The 13996-nt window shown below is 39.9% G+C and overlaps 1 protein-coding gene across 9 annotated transcripts in view; it reads right to left on the reverse strand.

Annotated features, from left to right (window-relative positions):
* The window catches only part of COL4A4 (collagen type IV alpha 4 chain), a 124075-nt gene that overhangs the window by 74893 nt on the left and 35186 nt on the right, over nucleotides 1–13996 (reverse strand). For all 9 annotated transcript variants that reach the window (XR_009403044.1, XM_059393614.1, XM_059393612.1 and 6 more), the window contains 6 exons: nucleotides 8682–8816; nucleotides 7676–7720; nucleotides 6897–7013; nucleotides 3582–3650; nucleotides 1501–1536; nucleotides 73–135 (listed from right to left, as the gene is read on the reverse strand). Coding sequence is in view for 8 of the 9 variants with exons in the window: in XM_059393614.1 (XP_059249597.1) it covers nucleotides 73–135; nucleotides 1501–1536; nucleotides 3582–3650; nucleotides 6897–7013; nucleotides 7676–7720; nucleotides 8682–8816 (465 nt within the window). In the remaining variant the exon portion in view is untranslated. The remainder of the gene's footprint in view (nucleotides 1–72; nucleotides 136–1500; nucleotides 1537–3581; nucleotides 3651–6896; nucleotides 7014–7675; nucleotides 7721–8681; nucleotides 8817–13996) is intronic.

Raw genomic sequence — 13996 nt, forward strand, 5'->3', positions numbered from 1 at the left:
TTTTTTTTTTTGCTTAATTTAAACATCGAGGTCAGGTTTTCAGAGGGACGGAATGAGCAGTGCTCTACTTACAGCTAACCCGGGCTCTCCTGGATGCCCCATTGGGCCCGCCGGTCCTCTTGCCCCCCTCAATCCCTAAACATGAGAACAATCCGTGCATTGGTTACCAAAACTCAAAATCATCATTCACAGCAAAACCTCTGTGTAATTCTAAGTGGATAAAAACCACCAAAGAAATCACGGTGACAGACACACCTTCCCTGTAGCAGTAGGACCTTCACCGCGGCCGACACAGCCACTAAAAGGTCCATGACAGCTGCACTCTGGCAGGTGTGACCAACTCCTATGTTCAGGATTGGATTAAGACTGAAAAATCTATCTACTTGTTTGCACATGAATCTTGTAATAGCAAAAATAGAGCACAAAGAAAACTTGTTACCAGCTATTCCTAAATTGCATAAATGTTATAACTTTGCCATACATCGGGATGCTTTTAAAAATATTGATATTACTTAATAATAATTTATATTAAAATAGTAATGTATTTATACTATTCATTATATTTTTAAAACACGCCCTCTCAGATTAATATAAATAGAAATGGCGCCAATTCAAGATGAAGGAGACGCAGCCACAACTTCCTGTAACACGTTGGCTATAGCATAATTCCACACAAATTCACAAGGAGGGTTACAGGTGTGCATTCCAAGAAGTGTGGGAAGAGCCTCTCTGTTCTCTCATCAACCTTGCCCACATCAAATGACTTGCACGTGTGCAGATATTACTCTCTCTAGGAGGATGAACTGGTCTTTATTTTAATAGCGACATGAAAGTTATCTCATTGATGACACTGAACTGAGCTTCAGGGGTAGTGAGCAAAGTAATGTGGGAGAGTAATCCTTTCTACAGCCGGAAGTTACCAAGCAAAATTATAGGTTAATCAATCTGGAGGCAGAACTGCTTTCAATTTTAATCTTGTGAACACTGATTGATTAATTGTCAACACTAATATAATCATGGAATTACAAATTTCAGGAAGATAAAGATGAGGTAGAAAAATTAAATGTAATACACCATTACTGATCCAGCAGGCAGAATGGTATAGAGCAAAATCATTTCCACTTGACATGTATTATTTAGGTAGACTCGAGGGAGACTTATCTTCCCAAATATTAAGGGACCCGTATGTCCCCGAGTAATGCCAAATGATCATTAAAAGACAGAAAAGGAAGGTCAGCAGAAGCCCGCTGGGACTCCAGGACAGTTAGTTCCATGGGCCTGGGGCCTGTGTGGTCACCCTGGTGATTTAAGTCTCTATTGGCACCGCCCTGAAATTCTTCATAATTTTTGAGTTCGAGATTTATACTTTGATTTTGCACTGGGAGCGCTCTGCAAATGATGCAGCCGGCCCTGCCAGGATGCAAATGGTATGGACCACAGGCTGGTCGGGGGCGGGGGGGGGGGGCAAAGAGAAGATCAGGACCTGCTCGGGAGACTTACCGGCAAGCCAGGAGGTCCTGGGTCCCCTCTGTCACCCTGCAACAGGAATGATGCATTGCTTTAGACGAGCAACACCACTTCCCTAAAACACACATGTTGTAAAAGGAGGACTTTACACAGGAATTATTAGGACCATCCATACAGGCTATTTGAGTGTTTGGTGTTGACACTGTGGAAGGTTCTGTGGAGAAGACTTTCTGGGTCCATCCTTCACCCCAGAATCCAGCTGAAACCAAAGGTTGCTCAGGTCTTGATGCCATGGAGTCAAGGTGAGATTTTTCATCTTTCCATTTACAATCTAAATTCCCAATCCAGTGGTCCAATTCCATTACAGTTTAACTGTCTCTGGTCTAATTGCCAGAACTTGTCTCCCCTAGTAGACACTTTGCTGCTTTTTATCTCCCTAGAGGAGATATAAATATGTATATATGTTTATGTATATGTATGTATATATATATAGATATCACATCAACCTTTATTTATTACTCAGCCATCAAAAAGAATGAAATCTTGCCATTTGCAACAACGTGTTTGGAACTAGAGGGTATTATATTAAGTGAAATAAGTCAATCAGAGAAAGACAAATACCGTATGATTCCATCATATGTGGAATTTAAGGGACAAAACAGATGAACATAGGGGAAGGGAAGAAAGCTAAAACAAGATAAAAACAAAGAGGGAGGCAAAGCATAAGTGACACTATGGGAACAAACTGAGGGTCGCTGGCGGGGAGGTGGGTTGGGGGAAGGGATAAATGGGGGATGGGCATTTAGTAGGAGGGCACTTGATGTAATGAGCACTGATGTTATATGAAAATGATGAATCACGAAATTCTACCCCTGAAACTAATAAAATACTTTATGTTAACTATACTGAATTTAAATTTAAAAAACTCATCATGACTCTTATCATACAGTGGGTTGTCGTTGACAATATGTTTCCATATAAACTATTACAAGGGATCATCAGCACTGAGAGGAAGGCTGGGTAGATAGTATTTTCATTTTCCTTCACGAATAAGGAAAATTAGGCTCAGAGAGGTTGAGGGGGTTGCTCAAAGTCAAAGTTGTTGGTAAGGGTCAGTTTACTTTTTCCAATACACCATACTGGTTCCTAGAATGACCCTGCTTTTGATGCTGTTCGTTAACATATCCTTTAAGCCACAAACAGAGCATAGCTCCTGCTATATAACAAGTTATATAACAAGTTTCCTGCTATATAACAAGCCTGTAAAGTCTCAGAGCTTAGGAACTAATACTGTGAGCTCACTAAAGTAACCACCACCTAGGTGAATCTTAAGGTCTAATAGAAGAAATTTAAGTTTTATCTGTTGTAGAATATTCTTCCTTAAAAAAATGACCATGTTTTGCAAATGTACCGCATTTTTCCTCTTGATTTACAGCTACTGATCTTCTGCTTATTCATGGTACTCATATTAGAGATTAGGTGGGCATTCAAGAGTTTATTTCTGAGTGTTTGTATATCATTGTATATAAAATCACAAAAACATTTAATTTACCCAGGATAGTGCTATACGATTTCCATAATTTTCAAGTTCAATGTGGTAGTGACTCCTCTCATTCTGGATGGCAAGTATTATTATGACAACATTCTATCTACAAATAAATCAGTGCTTCTTAACTAGGGTGATTTTTCTTCCCAGGGCACGTTATAAAATCTGGAGATATCATTTAGCTGTGGGGATGCTATTGGCATCTAGTGGGTAAAGGCAGGGATAGTGTTCAACATCCTACAATGCACAAGGTCAGCACCCAGAACAAATGATTATCTGGTCCCAGATGCCAATAGTACTAAGAATGAGAAACTCTGAAATAAATATATCTGTCACATTTTGCAAGAATAGTTAGGAGACACTGGAATTTACAGCCAGCACAATTAAAGCCAAGTGCCTTCTCACAAGAAGTATCGTGCCATCCAGAGAGTCAGTGTAATGATAAAAAAAAAAAAAAAAACAGGGTGCTCTAAGACATTTCAAAGAGCTGTGTCCAAGTGTTTCCTGGATGGGTTTACCTAGAGGAAAAAATAATGTTTTTTCAACTCACCATGATCATAAACCTTACCTGAATACCTTTAATGGCACCTAAAATGAACACTGAGTTTCCTTTTTCTCCACTTTCCCCAGGAAGACCCTGAAAATAAAATATTCACTTAAGAGAGGGGAAAAAAGCATACTACTATTTCAGGATTTTCTTTTTTGTGTGAAATACTACTCATCAGTAAAATACCATTATAGTCATGTTTCACTCTAGTTTCACTAGAGATTTCTTTATTTTTTTCATTATTGCTATCATCCTAAGATTCTCATACATATTTATTCAATATTCAGTTAAGATTTATTAATGAATCTCCAAAAAATCTATTAATATACTTATACATATATGTTATAAATATGTATATAGGTAATACTTTATATAATAATATACATAGCCATTTACTAATTATTCAGCAAGAAAACTGCATTTTCCCTCAAACAAAATAATTCACATGTATTATTCTTATAAGTAAACAATTTTGCAATTCTCAGTTAATAATTTATGCCCTAGAAATCATTTTTTAAAGATTGATTTTATTCATTTCAGTAGTTGTGTTCAAAATAGAGCCTCTGTATCCTCGTAAGATTAACTTTTAAAAACATATCTCCTTTTTGGAAGGTTTTTGTAAGTCTCTGCAACCTTCCTTAGAGTATTTTTTTAAAGTGATTGAAATAACTCAATGTTTTCTTTTTTTCTGAAGTTTTTCCTACTAGATATCTTAACATATCTTAACTTGGTTACCACATAAGAATTCTGCCATCTTTGTGTATCAAGCTCCTGTGAAGGACATGCACATTTCAAAGTAAGTCCCTCCTGCAAAAGTCCTGACTGTGCTTCCAAAGGGAGATACGTAGAGCTTTAATGGTAAGTTACAGCAACTGTTCCTTGAGAAATCAGATGTGCCTATACAAGCCGTTCTTGCTTCACACAGTTCCAATATGCATGAATTTTAGTTCCATAATTAAGTTAAATAGCACCAGTCCTCCAAAAAATGGTTCAAATTTCAGTTACCACCTTATATTAACAGAGTAACTGCACTGCTAGCTCGAAGGTATATATAAGTAACAGATGGGAAACATGATCACGGGTCCCATCACTCCTTTCAGTCTGTCAGCGATTGGTCACTGCCCATCTGTTGAGTCAGCGGGTGCGCATGCGCACACCAGCAAAGTGTGTAGTTGTGCTCCCTCCTTGTCTCTCAGTAATAAGCCTAAATGACATGTCATGAAAATAGACTCCACTGCAAAAGGCAATTGGCTATCAAAGATGAAAGTAAGTGAGGGAATGAAAAATGATAAAGCTGGTAGTGAAATTCAGACAGAATTTCAGGGAAGTTATAGAAGAAATAGCCAGAGGGACTCCATGAAGACGAAGTTCTCAACACAAAAAAAGGGAAGTGGCTGGGACATAAAGATTGAATTGCCAGAGGACATGGCATAGGCATAAGACCCTCATCGCAACAGGACTCTTAGATTATAGTTCATGGCACAGAAGCTGATCCAAACTCAGAAAAGAGTAGGACAATTCACCAGAGCACAGAAAGATGCCTTCATTTCATTACTGTCAGTTACTTGGCCCGAAGAAGGCACTGTTCAAAACACTCTTGGTCAGTGTTTACAAGACTTGAAACACTTCGATTCTCACTGTATATGTCTTAAATGACAATGTACTAAATCGATATTAGTTTTTTAAAAAATTTTCCCTATGTATTTATAACATGAAGAGAGTTTTTATTATTTTAACATAACATATTAAAGATCATGGAACAATAGTAATTTTTCCCATTGGATGTTAAGATTGCTTTGTGTGGTGCCAGCTTGGATGGTCATTGTTAATGCCTCACACTACTGGGCAAAGTGAGGACTTACTACAAATGAGGTGGGTCAAGGGAAAGAAAGCTGCTTTGCAAAGATGCCATTACAACAAACTTCAGTACAGTGGTCACTACAGAACGCCATGGGAAAGTTAGAATAGAAAACTCCCCCTCTTCTGAATGTTCATGGACACACAGCAGAATGCGGTTCGAACCAATCTGAAGATCTTAGGAAACGTGCATTCATCAGACTGCAGTTGAGCCTCCAAATGGCTGAGTCTGAAAACAAAGGGTGGTTGAAAAGCTTAACTACAGAAGATGGTTGTTGTTCTTCCTTGGTACTAAAGAAAGATAAAAATTTGGAAATCATTTTTGAGTTCTGCGTTCAGATCAGTCCCACTAGAATCGGGAGCAAATGGAAAATGAAGAGAAAGCAGGATGATTATGGTGGTGAAGATAAGAAATCCTTTAGAAGGAATCTTGGGAAATGGTATTTACAGCGAGGTGGAAAGGCTTCCCGAGTTCCAGAAAACCAGTTTTAAAAGGCCAAATCATCTCCAAACTTTATGGGAGAAAAAGGAAGAGAAAGTGAAAGGAAATACTAGAGGTACAGGAAAGAAAAGTTCTTATTAAAGTCATACTTAAATAAAAGGCCATATTTTTGAATAAAAAAATACCTAAAAGCCATAACTTTTTCTGAAGTGCTGGATATTAGCAACTGTTTCTGAACATCCATTCAAAATGGATGTTCTTATTTTTCTTATTGCATGATGGGGATGAGAAAGCCAAAACTGCATTTCCCAGACCCCTTTGCAGCTGGAATGGGACTTAGGGTCCACCTAGGAGATGGGCTTATGAGATTCAGAAGGCAGAAGTGAGGAAGACATCCTCTTCCCAGTATTGTCATTACTGCCAAGCAGGGAAGGTTAGAAACTTGAGTGTTTGTTTGCCGGTGTATGGACATGGGGGTGAGAGGCAGTTCTCATGTGCAGGAGCAGCCTTCTGGCTGGTGGCTCTTAGCTAAGTGTGAAACCTTGAAATCATAGTCCCGCAGTGGCCCCTGAGTTCCCCTCCTTCAACCTTTCCAATATGTGTCAAATTCCCTATATGAAATACCTTCCTGTTTGGAATACCTAGAGGGTTAACAAGTCTGCAGTGAACCCTGAATGATAAACAATCTAAATTGTGCTTCCTGACCTCCCTGCTCCCTCCCTTACTATCCAGTTCTCCATACAGCAGCCTAGAACATCTGAATGGAACATCCACCAGGTCATACTGCTTCCTTCCTTGGTACCAACCAGTGCCTTCCCATGGCACATAGAGAAACTGCAGCCTCCTCCCACAGTCTGCAAGGCCCAAGAGCTCTGGATCCTACACACTTTTCTGTCCTCACCCTCCAGCCACCCCCATTCATTCACCCCACTCCTGGCACACTTGTACAAACTTTGTTTCTTGAACACATCAAGATCATGCCCACTGTAGAGCCCTTCACTTAAGTTCCTGTTTAGGGTGAGTTGTGGGGGTCTTACTGGGGGGCCCCTTGAGCCAGGAACTCCTCTTTCTCCTGGAAACCCTGGATCACCTCGTGAACCATTATAGCCATGTATTCCAGGCTTGCCTCTGGATCCAGGAAGTCCTGGGTGCCCCTATAAGAAATAAGCCGATAAGTGAGGTGTTTTTGCAAGAATACTATAACACAAAGTTTCTGCAACATGGGTCCCCAAATTATGACAGTTGTGACTCACGTGTTATTGAATTTGTGAAACTTCTTTCCCACCCACAAGTACTATGTGACACAGTAAGAATATAGAGATAAATTTTAATATACCCCGGCTGAAATTAATTTAGTTTGGATAGTCCAAGAGATTTGGGAAAGCACCTTTTTAAAAATCCTTAGAAAGACTCTAATGGATTATAAAGCCCTTGAAACACATCTTTCCTTCTTTTATTTGGTTTTCATGGTAGAAATGAGAGATTTAAACCTTCTTCCTCTGTTAAAACTAACCAACAAGGAAAAACTTTCCCTATGAGTATACATTTATTTCTAGAACATGGCAAGTACATGTAGTTTATGTTTTAGAATGTTTTTCTCTAATCTGTTTGAAAACCTTGCTTTTCAAGTAGTGTTTTGGTCTCAAAGTCATTATACAAAATTGAAATGCAAGCAACCTTCCATGTACTACCAAAAGAAAATAAAGAAGAGTTTGCCAAATAAATGTATATGTAGAGAGATAAAATGTGATTTTAAGGGCTTTGGTGAGTGTTTTTCCCTTAAAAAAAAAAATGGAGAAAATTTAGGGGTACTTACAGGTATACCATCCAAACCTGGAAATCCAGGAACACCAGTTGGACCCTAATGTCACCAAAAACAAAACAAAAATATAAAAGTTATTAAAGTATTAGATTAACAGATTGATTACTTGAAAACATAAATAATTAATGACTTACTTAAAAAAAAACCCTCTCAGCAGTCATTGTTACTTGATTTTTTTTAAAGACTTATTTATTTATTTGAGAGAGTTGAGGCGGGCAGAGGGAGAGAACCCCAAGTTGATTCCCCACTAAGTGCAGAGCCCAACATGGGGCTTGATTGCACAACCCGAGGACCATGACTTGAGCTGAAACCAAGAGTTGGTCGCTTAACCAACTGAGCTATCCAGGAGTCTCTTTACATGAATTAACTTAAAAGCCAACATTTTAAAAAACCTTTTGTACATTTTTTTTAATACTTAGGAAGCCAACTTGGCAGCATCAGTTGAAAGAAAACATTCAATACCCTATATGCCAGAATTTTAAGTTCTCAGAATCTGTCTCTTCAAGGGAAATAAACTCTTTGCTGTAAACACAGGTCATTTACAGGATTGCTTTTGCACCTGGCATGACACAAAGTTGGGACAGGATCTCAAATTTACATCAGCAGGGAACAAGTTATGGTTTTTATCTATATTATGGCATATTGTGCAGTATTTTTGAAAGAATAACTTTAATCTACATAAATTGATATGGAATGATCTCTAAGCCATATGGTTGAGTAAAAAAAGAAAGGCTCAGCATGAGAAATACATCATTTAGGTTTTTAGGAAAGCCATGAAAGAATATAACCCTTCACTGGGGACACTCATGTATTTAAGTGCATAGAAAAGTCTAGAAAGGCATGCTCCTCTGGAACAGAGTTAGGGAATTAGGGCTGACTACGGAAGAGGAGTTTAGACTTAATTTATTATAAGGTGCTAGTAGGGACTATTTGTGATTATAAAAAAATATGGCATAGTAACCCTGGTTGGGAAGAATCTCTCATTTAAGAAGAGTCTTACCTTATCACCTTTGTCACCTGGCGCTCCAGGAAGACCACTGTCACCTCTCATCCCTTTCTCTCCTGGAATTCCAATGGGTCCTGGCATTCCCAGGTGTCCAATAGGACCTTGTGGCCCCGGAGGTCCTGGCTGACCCTAAGAAGGAAGATTAAAAAGGCAGAGGGTTGGCTGTTTCTTATGCCTTCTAACACAAACATGTTCACTTGGCTGATAGAAGACAAGAAAATTAGGGTTTGAGTAGAATTCTAGTCATAAAAACATAAATAATCTATTAATTACAAAAATAAGGAACATCAACATTGTCCTTTTCAATCTGAATTTAAGGCACACAATAAGTCGAATTAGTCCATGTGTATACACACACACACACACACACACACACACACACACACATACATGAACTGGTTGTAGCTCTCCTACTATTTTCATTCTGTCAATGACATTTATAAATCTTGAGCTGTTTAGCAAAACAAGGAACTTGCAAAGGCAAGGGGAAAAAATCAAAGCATCATAATCAAATACCATTATGTTAGTGACACAAATCAAGAGTGGAGAAATCTGCCAGATCTTTTTGAAAAGTTCATATGGCTAATGATTTTTCTGCTCTTTTAGTGGAAAATGTTTCCTTTTTTAATTACTTTTATCTTGTATTTATTTCTTAATTGGGAAGTAGACTCCACATGTCAATTTGTACTGGTGCAATCTGACCTCCCTCTCAAGCTTCCAAGGTGTGGTCTTGGATTTGCCTGTACTCCACATTCACTACTTGCCAGCCAGCCCTGGGAGCTCTTCCTTGGCTCGGCTTTCCCTCTGGATTGCTCCTTCTCCAGGTTTCCACTTGACTTAGATCTCCCCTATATTGCCACCTGCTTAGCAGGCTTCCTTGATCCCTGGCTTCTCCCCCGACTCCATGAGGTAGGATCACCAATCCAGTGCCACCCTCATTGGCCTCTCCATTTTATTCTCTGCATCTTTAGCATTTCCTATTTTTCAGTTACCTGCTCATCAGTTGGTTGGCTTTCCAGTTAGATATTAGCACTATGAGGACAAGGGTATTTGCTCACTAGTTAAGTCTTGCCTCTACCATCTATCCCAGATTTTGGCTCAGGAAATCCCTTCTAAATTAATATGGGATAGATGGACTGTCAGTGACTATGGTCCCAGGCTTGTGGTCCAGCCTGACCACCAGCCACTTTGGACACACTCTACCTGGATCCAGTGTGGTTAGGAAAGTGATTTTTGAACTTTGAAAAAGGCAATTCTATCAACTATCATCTTTGTGACATATAAAATGATATTAAACATTCAAACTTACTTATTTTTCATAAAATAATCAAAGTATGAGAATAGTGAGGCTACCTGAATGAACTTAAGAATCTAAAATCAGGGGCGCCTCGATGGCTCAGTGGGTTAAAGCCTCTGCCTTCAGCTTGGGTCATGATCCCAGAGTCCTGGGATCAAGCCCCACATTGAGCTCTCTGCTCGGCAGCGAGCCTGCTTCCTCCTCCTCTCTGCCTGCCTTTCTGCCTACTTGTGATCTCTGTCTATCATATAAATGAATAAAATCTTTTTTAAAAAAAAAAGAATAAAAAATCAGAGTTTCTAAATGACACTTCTAGCTTTGGCATTCAATCTCTGTAAGTTAATTTGGGCAGAAGGTATCTTAGATTCATATGTTGTTGTTGTTGTTGTTTTTTAATAGCTTACTTTGCAATCCAAAGACAACACCCTTACATTAGATTTTTTTTTAAAAAAAAGCTTTATAATGAGAAGTTTACAATAAGGTTTCCACCGATGCAAAGTGATTTATCTGCACAGCACATGCACTGTGGTGTCTAAGGTATTCAACTGTGTTGTCTAATGTGCTCCAGAGCCCATGCTATAGTTTACCAATTTGAAACTACTCTTGGTATTCAATTAAAGTCAGGATGTTCACCAGTAAATTTTTGTGCTTCTTAAAATTTTCCAAAGATGTAAGAAAAATCATGTTGTATCCCTTTGCTCCACCAAAGAACAGTCTCATGATTCAGTGAACAAGCACATCTTGATATGTGGAGAGAAAAGCTGGATGGATTTCAGGAGATATCTGCTCAGTTCAGATCTCAAACCTCTGGGCCATTCTGAATTACTGGTGTTCAACTCCAACTGGGACCACATACAAGAATACAGGGCTGCCCCTCTGGTGTGCAGGGACCAGGAGAAATATTTTTTGGAGAAGAGAATATTTTTTGATTTTATATGAAAATCAGTGTGTCAGCACTATTCTAGTGATCTAATCTCCTGTGATCCCATGAACAAAATTCCACAAGCTGGCAAGTGGGAGGATTCTGTTAGGTGGCCGGGCTCCTGAAACACGCCCAGCCATGGAGTCCCACATCAGCCATAAACATGAACCCCTGATCTCCTCATGAGGGGAATCCTGTACAGGAAGAAGGATCTAAGAGCACCCCTTAAAACAACTCTCTAGGCCCAAGGTTCCATGTGAGCAAACCGAAACTTAGATAACTTCTGGGTCCCTATAAATGCTTGGGTTGACCAGACACTCAGTATTTCCAGTCTGCTAATCCCTGCACACCAAGCCAACTCTGCGGTCTATACATATTACCCTGTGCCTTACTCATTTTCAGTTGTTCTCTTCCTTGTTCCTTACTCTTTATCCCATAAAAGCTTTCTGACTTCTGGCCATTTTGCAGTTCCCTGGATTCTCAGGAATTCACGAAGTGTTAAAGTTTGTATCACCTAAATTGTCTTCTTTAATCATTTTTTAACAACTTTGAAGGGGGAAAAAAAAAAAAAGACTCTGGGACCCAGCCAGTCCCAGTCTACACGTGATGAGTTACCTTGGACAATGCTGCTGGCTTGGCCAAGCCCAGACACAGGAAGATGGCTGGGGCCCTGCCTGGGGCATGGGGGGCCCCGGACACAAGCTCTGTGTGCCCTGGTCTAAAGACAATAATGACAGAATATTCACAACATTTTTTGTGATAACAAGCAAAACTGGAAACCCTATAAAAACCTTCCCAAATGAGATTAATAGAATAGATTATGGTAGCTTCACACAATCGCAAACCATACAGCCTATTTTAGCCTGGGTGCCCCGGACACAAAGCATAGGATAAGGAGTCAATGCAAACCATTTGAGATTCAAAGGACATAGGGTAAGGAAGCAGGGATGTGACAGAGAAAAGGGAAGGCTGGCAATCAGGGTGCAGAATCAAGCCAGTCACTAGAATAGTTAGGAGCCATGGGAACAAGCCCCAAGTGAAAAACATTATGTACCTGGGGCGCTTTCTGTTGACTATTATTGCTAAACCACTTCTCTTACAGAGCAGAACCAGGACCAAGCCCCATACACAACCTTGACTGGAAACAGAAGCTCCACTACCCTGAAGACCCTGCTCCAAAAGCACCAATGAGCTGCCTGAGTTGACTGCCAGTATCAACCAATCAGGATGAGGCTCTGCCAACCAATCAGGATGAGGCCATGCCAGCCAATCAGGACAAGGCCCTTGCTAACCAATCAGGAAGAGACATTGTCCCCCTTTCCCTCATTAGCCTAGTGAGGGGGAATTTTCTCCAGATAAGCAGGGTCTCCCTGTCTCTTGGATAGGCCAGCCTAACCACACTCTTGGTTGGTGCTGAGTCTCCCTTCAGCTCAAGCTGCAACTCCAAGAAAGCCTTGCCTGTGCCTTTGATTTTGGGGTCCAGCCTCGTTTGTACTGTCAGACCCAAGAATCCGACTCCGGTAACAAGACCAGTGGGTCACTGGAGCTCACCCCAGAGCAGGCCCTCGAGACTCAGGGTAGAATACACACCTCAGAGTGATCCCACCCAAGGGCGAGGGAACTGCGGGGTTTACCTCCTCGCTGGGGGACCACAGTGGTGGGTGGAGAGTGCCAGCTGCCGAGCAGGCAAATGGGGGCTCTGACAGAGCCTGCAGAGAGATGCAGAGACCGGCAGCTGGAGACCCCAGGGGGGAGCACGGAAGAAACAGGCCTGACGGAAATGTGGAGGGCCTGAACATCAAAGAGAGCGGGCAAGGCTTTCTGAGCTGACACAGCTCACCCTGGTGATTCTCATGACGTAGACACAGTGACCAAACACCCAGGCTCTGCAGACAGGCCCCTGGAGTTGAGGCCCAGGCCCACCAGCTGGGTGACCACGGGCACATTTCATACCCTCCCTATTCCTCAGCTTCTTTCTCTGTCAATGGCTGGTGGACATAAAAAGAATAATGCATGGCAAATGTTTATGGCATAGTGCCCAGCACATCTATGCTAACTATTGTATTATTACATTTATAATATTATTATAATATCTATTTAGTTCATTGTTCAAAGGGAGACAAACAAGTTCCATATTTTATCCCACCTGTAGGAAAACAAATGGACAGACATCTTCTCTAAATGCATGTTTATAAAGGTACATTTCTTGAGGGATATACAAGAAATAACATTTTGTCATGCCTCAGGAGGGAAAATGCAAGCCAGAGCAATGTTACCATTTACCAACAGCAAATATGACCTTTCTAATAAAGACTAACATTTCTCTTTCACCATGAAGTTACCGACTCAACGAACATTATCAACAACCTTTATCACCTGACTAAACTTCGCAAATCAAAAATCATACTTCATTTGAACTTGCCCTTCTCTTCATGCTTTTTCATCATCATCGTAACAGCTACTATTTATTGAGTGTCCATAAAAATACTAAAAGCTTAGAATTTTCAAGGAAGCTTAAATCTATAAATATGTATTATAAAACAGACAACAATAAAATATGAAATGTAATTATACAGGAACAAATCTTTTGGGGGCATTTTGAGGGCATATCAATTTAAATATTGCACAAACTGTAAACAACAATCTAAAAGAATAAATAATGACTTCAGCTCCCTTTTTAAAAAAACCTATGTTAATTGCTCTTACTTGGTAAGATTTCCTGAATATAAGAGTCAGGAAATTAACTGCTTTTTCGTTAAGTTTGGGAATTATCTTTTCATCTTACAGGTAATTTACCAAAGAAAACTCCAAATTACCTTTTGTGAATGTTATACTTTATAACAATGTAACATTTAGAAACAACAAAATATACATTTAAACATAAAAGGGTAACTGAGAAAGAGACAGTCAATTAACTGCCTATAAATCTCCTTAATGTGTTTCATTCTGGATGCGCAAGACTGGATCTGGTGAGCTAATGGAACTTTAGGGAGAGAAAAAAATAAAGGAGTGGAAATGTTTCCCATGGTGGTAAGAATAATAAAACACTGCTCAGTACACAAATGAATCCTGATTTGAGAAGTTGCCATC

This window comes from Mustela nigripes, chromosome 3 (assembly GCF_022355385.1).
Source record: "Mustela nigripes isolate SB6536 chromosome 3, MUSNIG.SB6536, whole genome shotgun sequence".
In the NCBI taxonomy this organism is placed as follows: Eukaryota; Metazoa; Chordata; class Mammalia; order Carnivora; family Mustelidae; genus Mustela; species Mustela nigripes.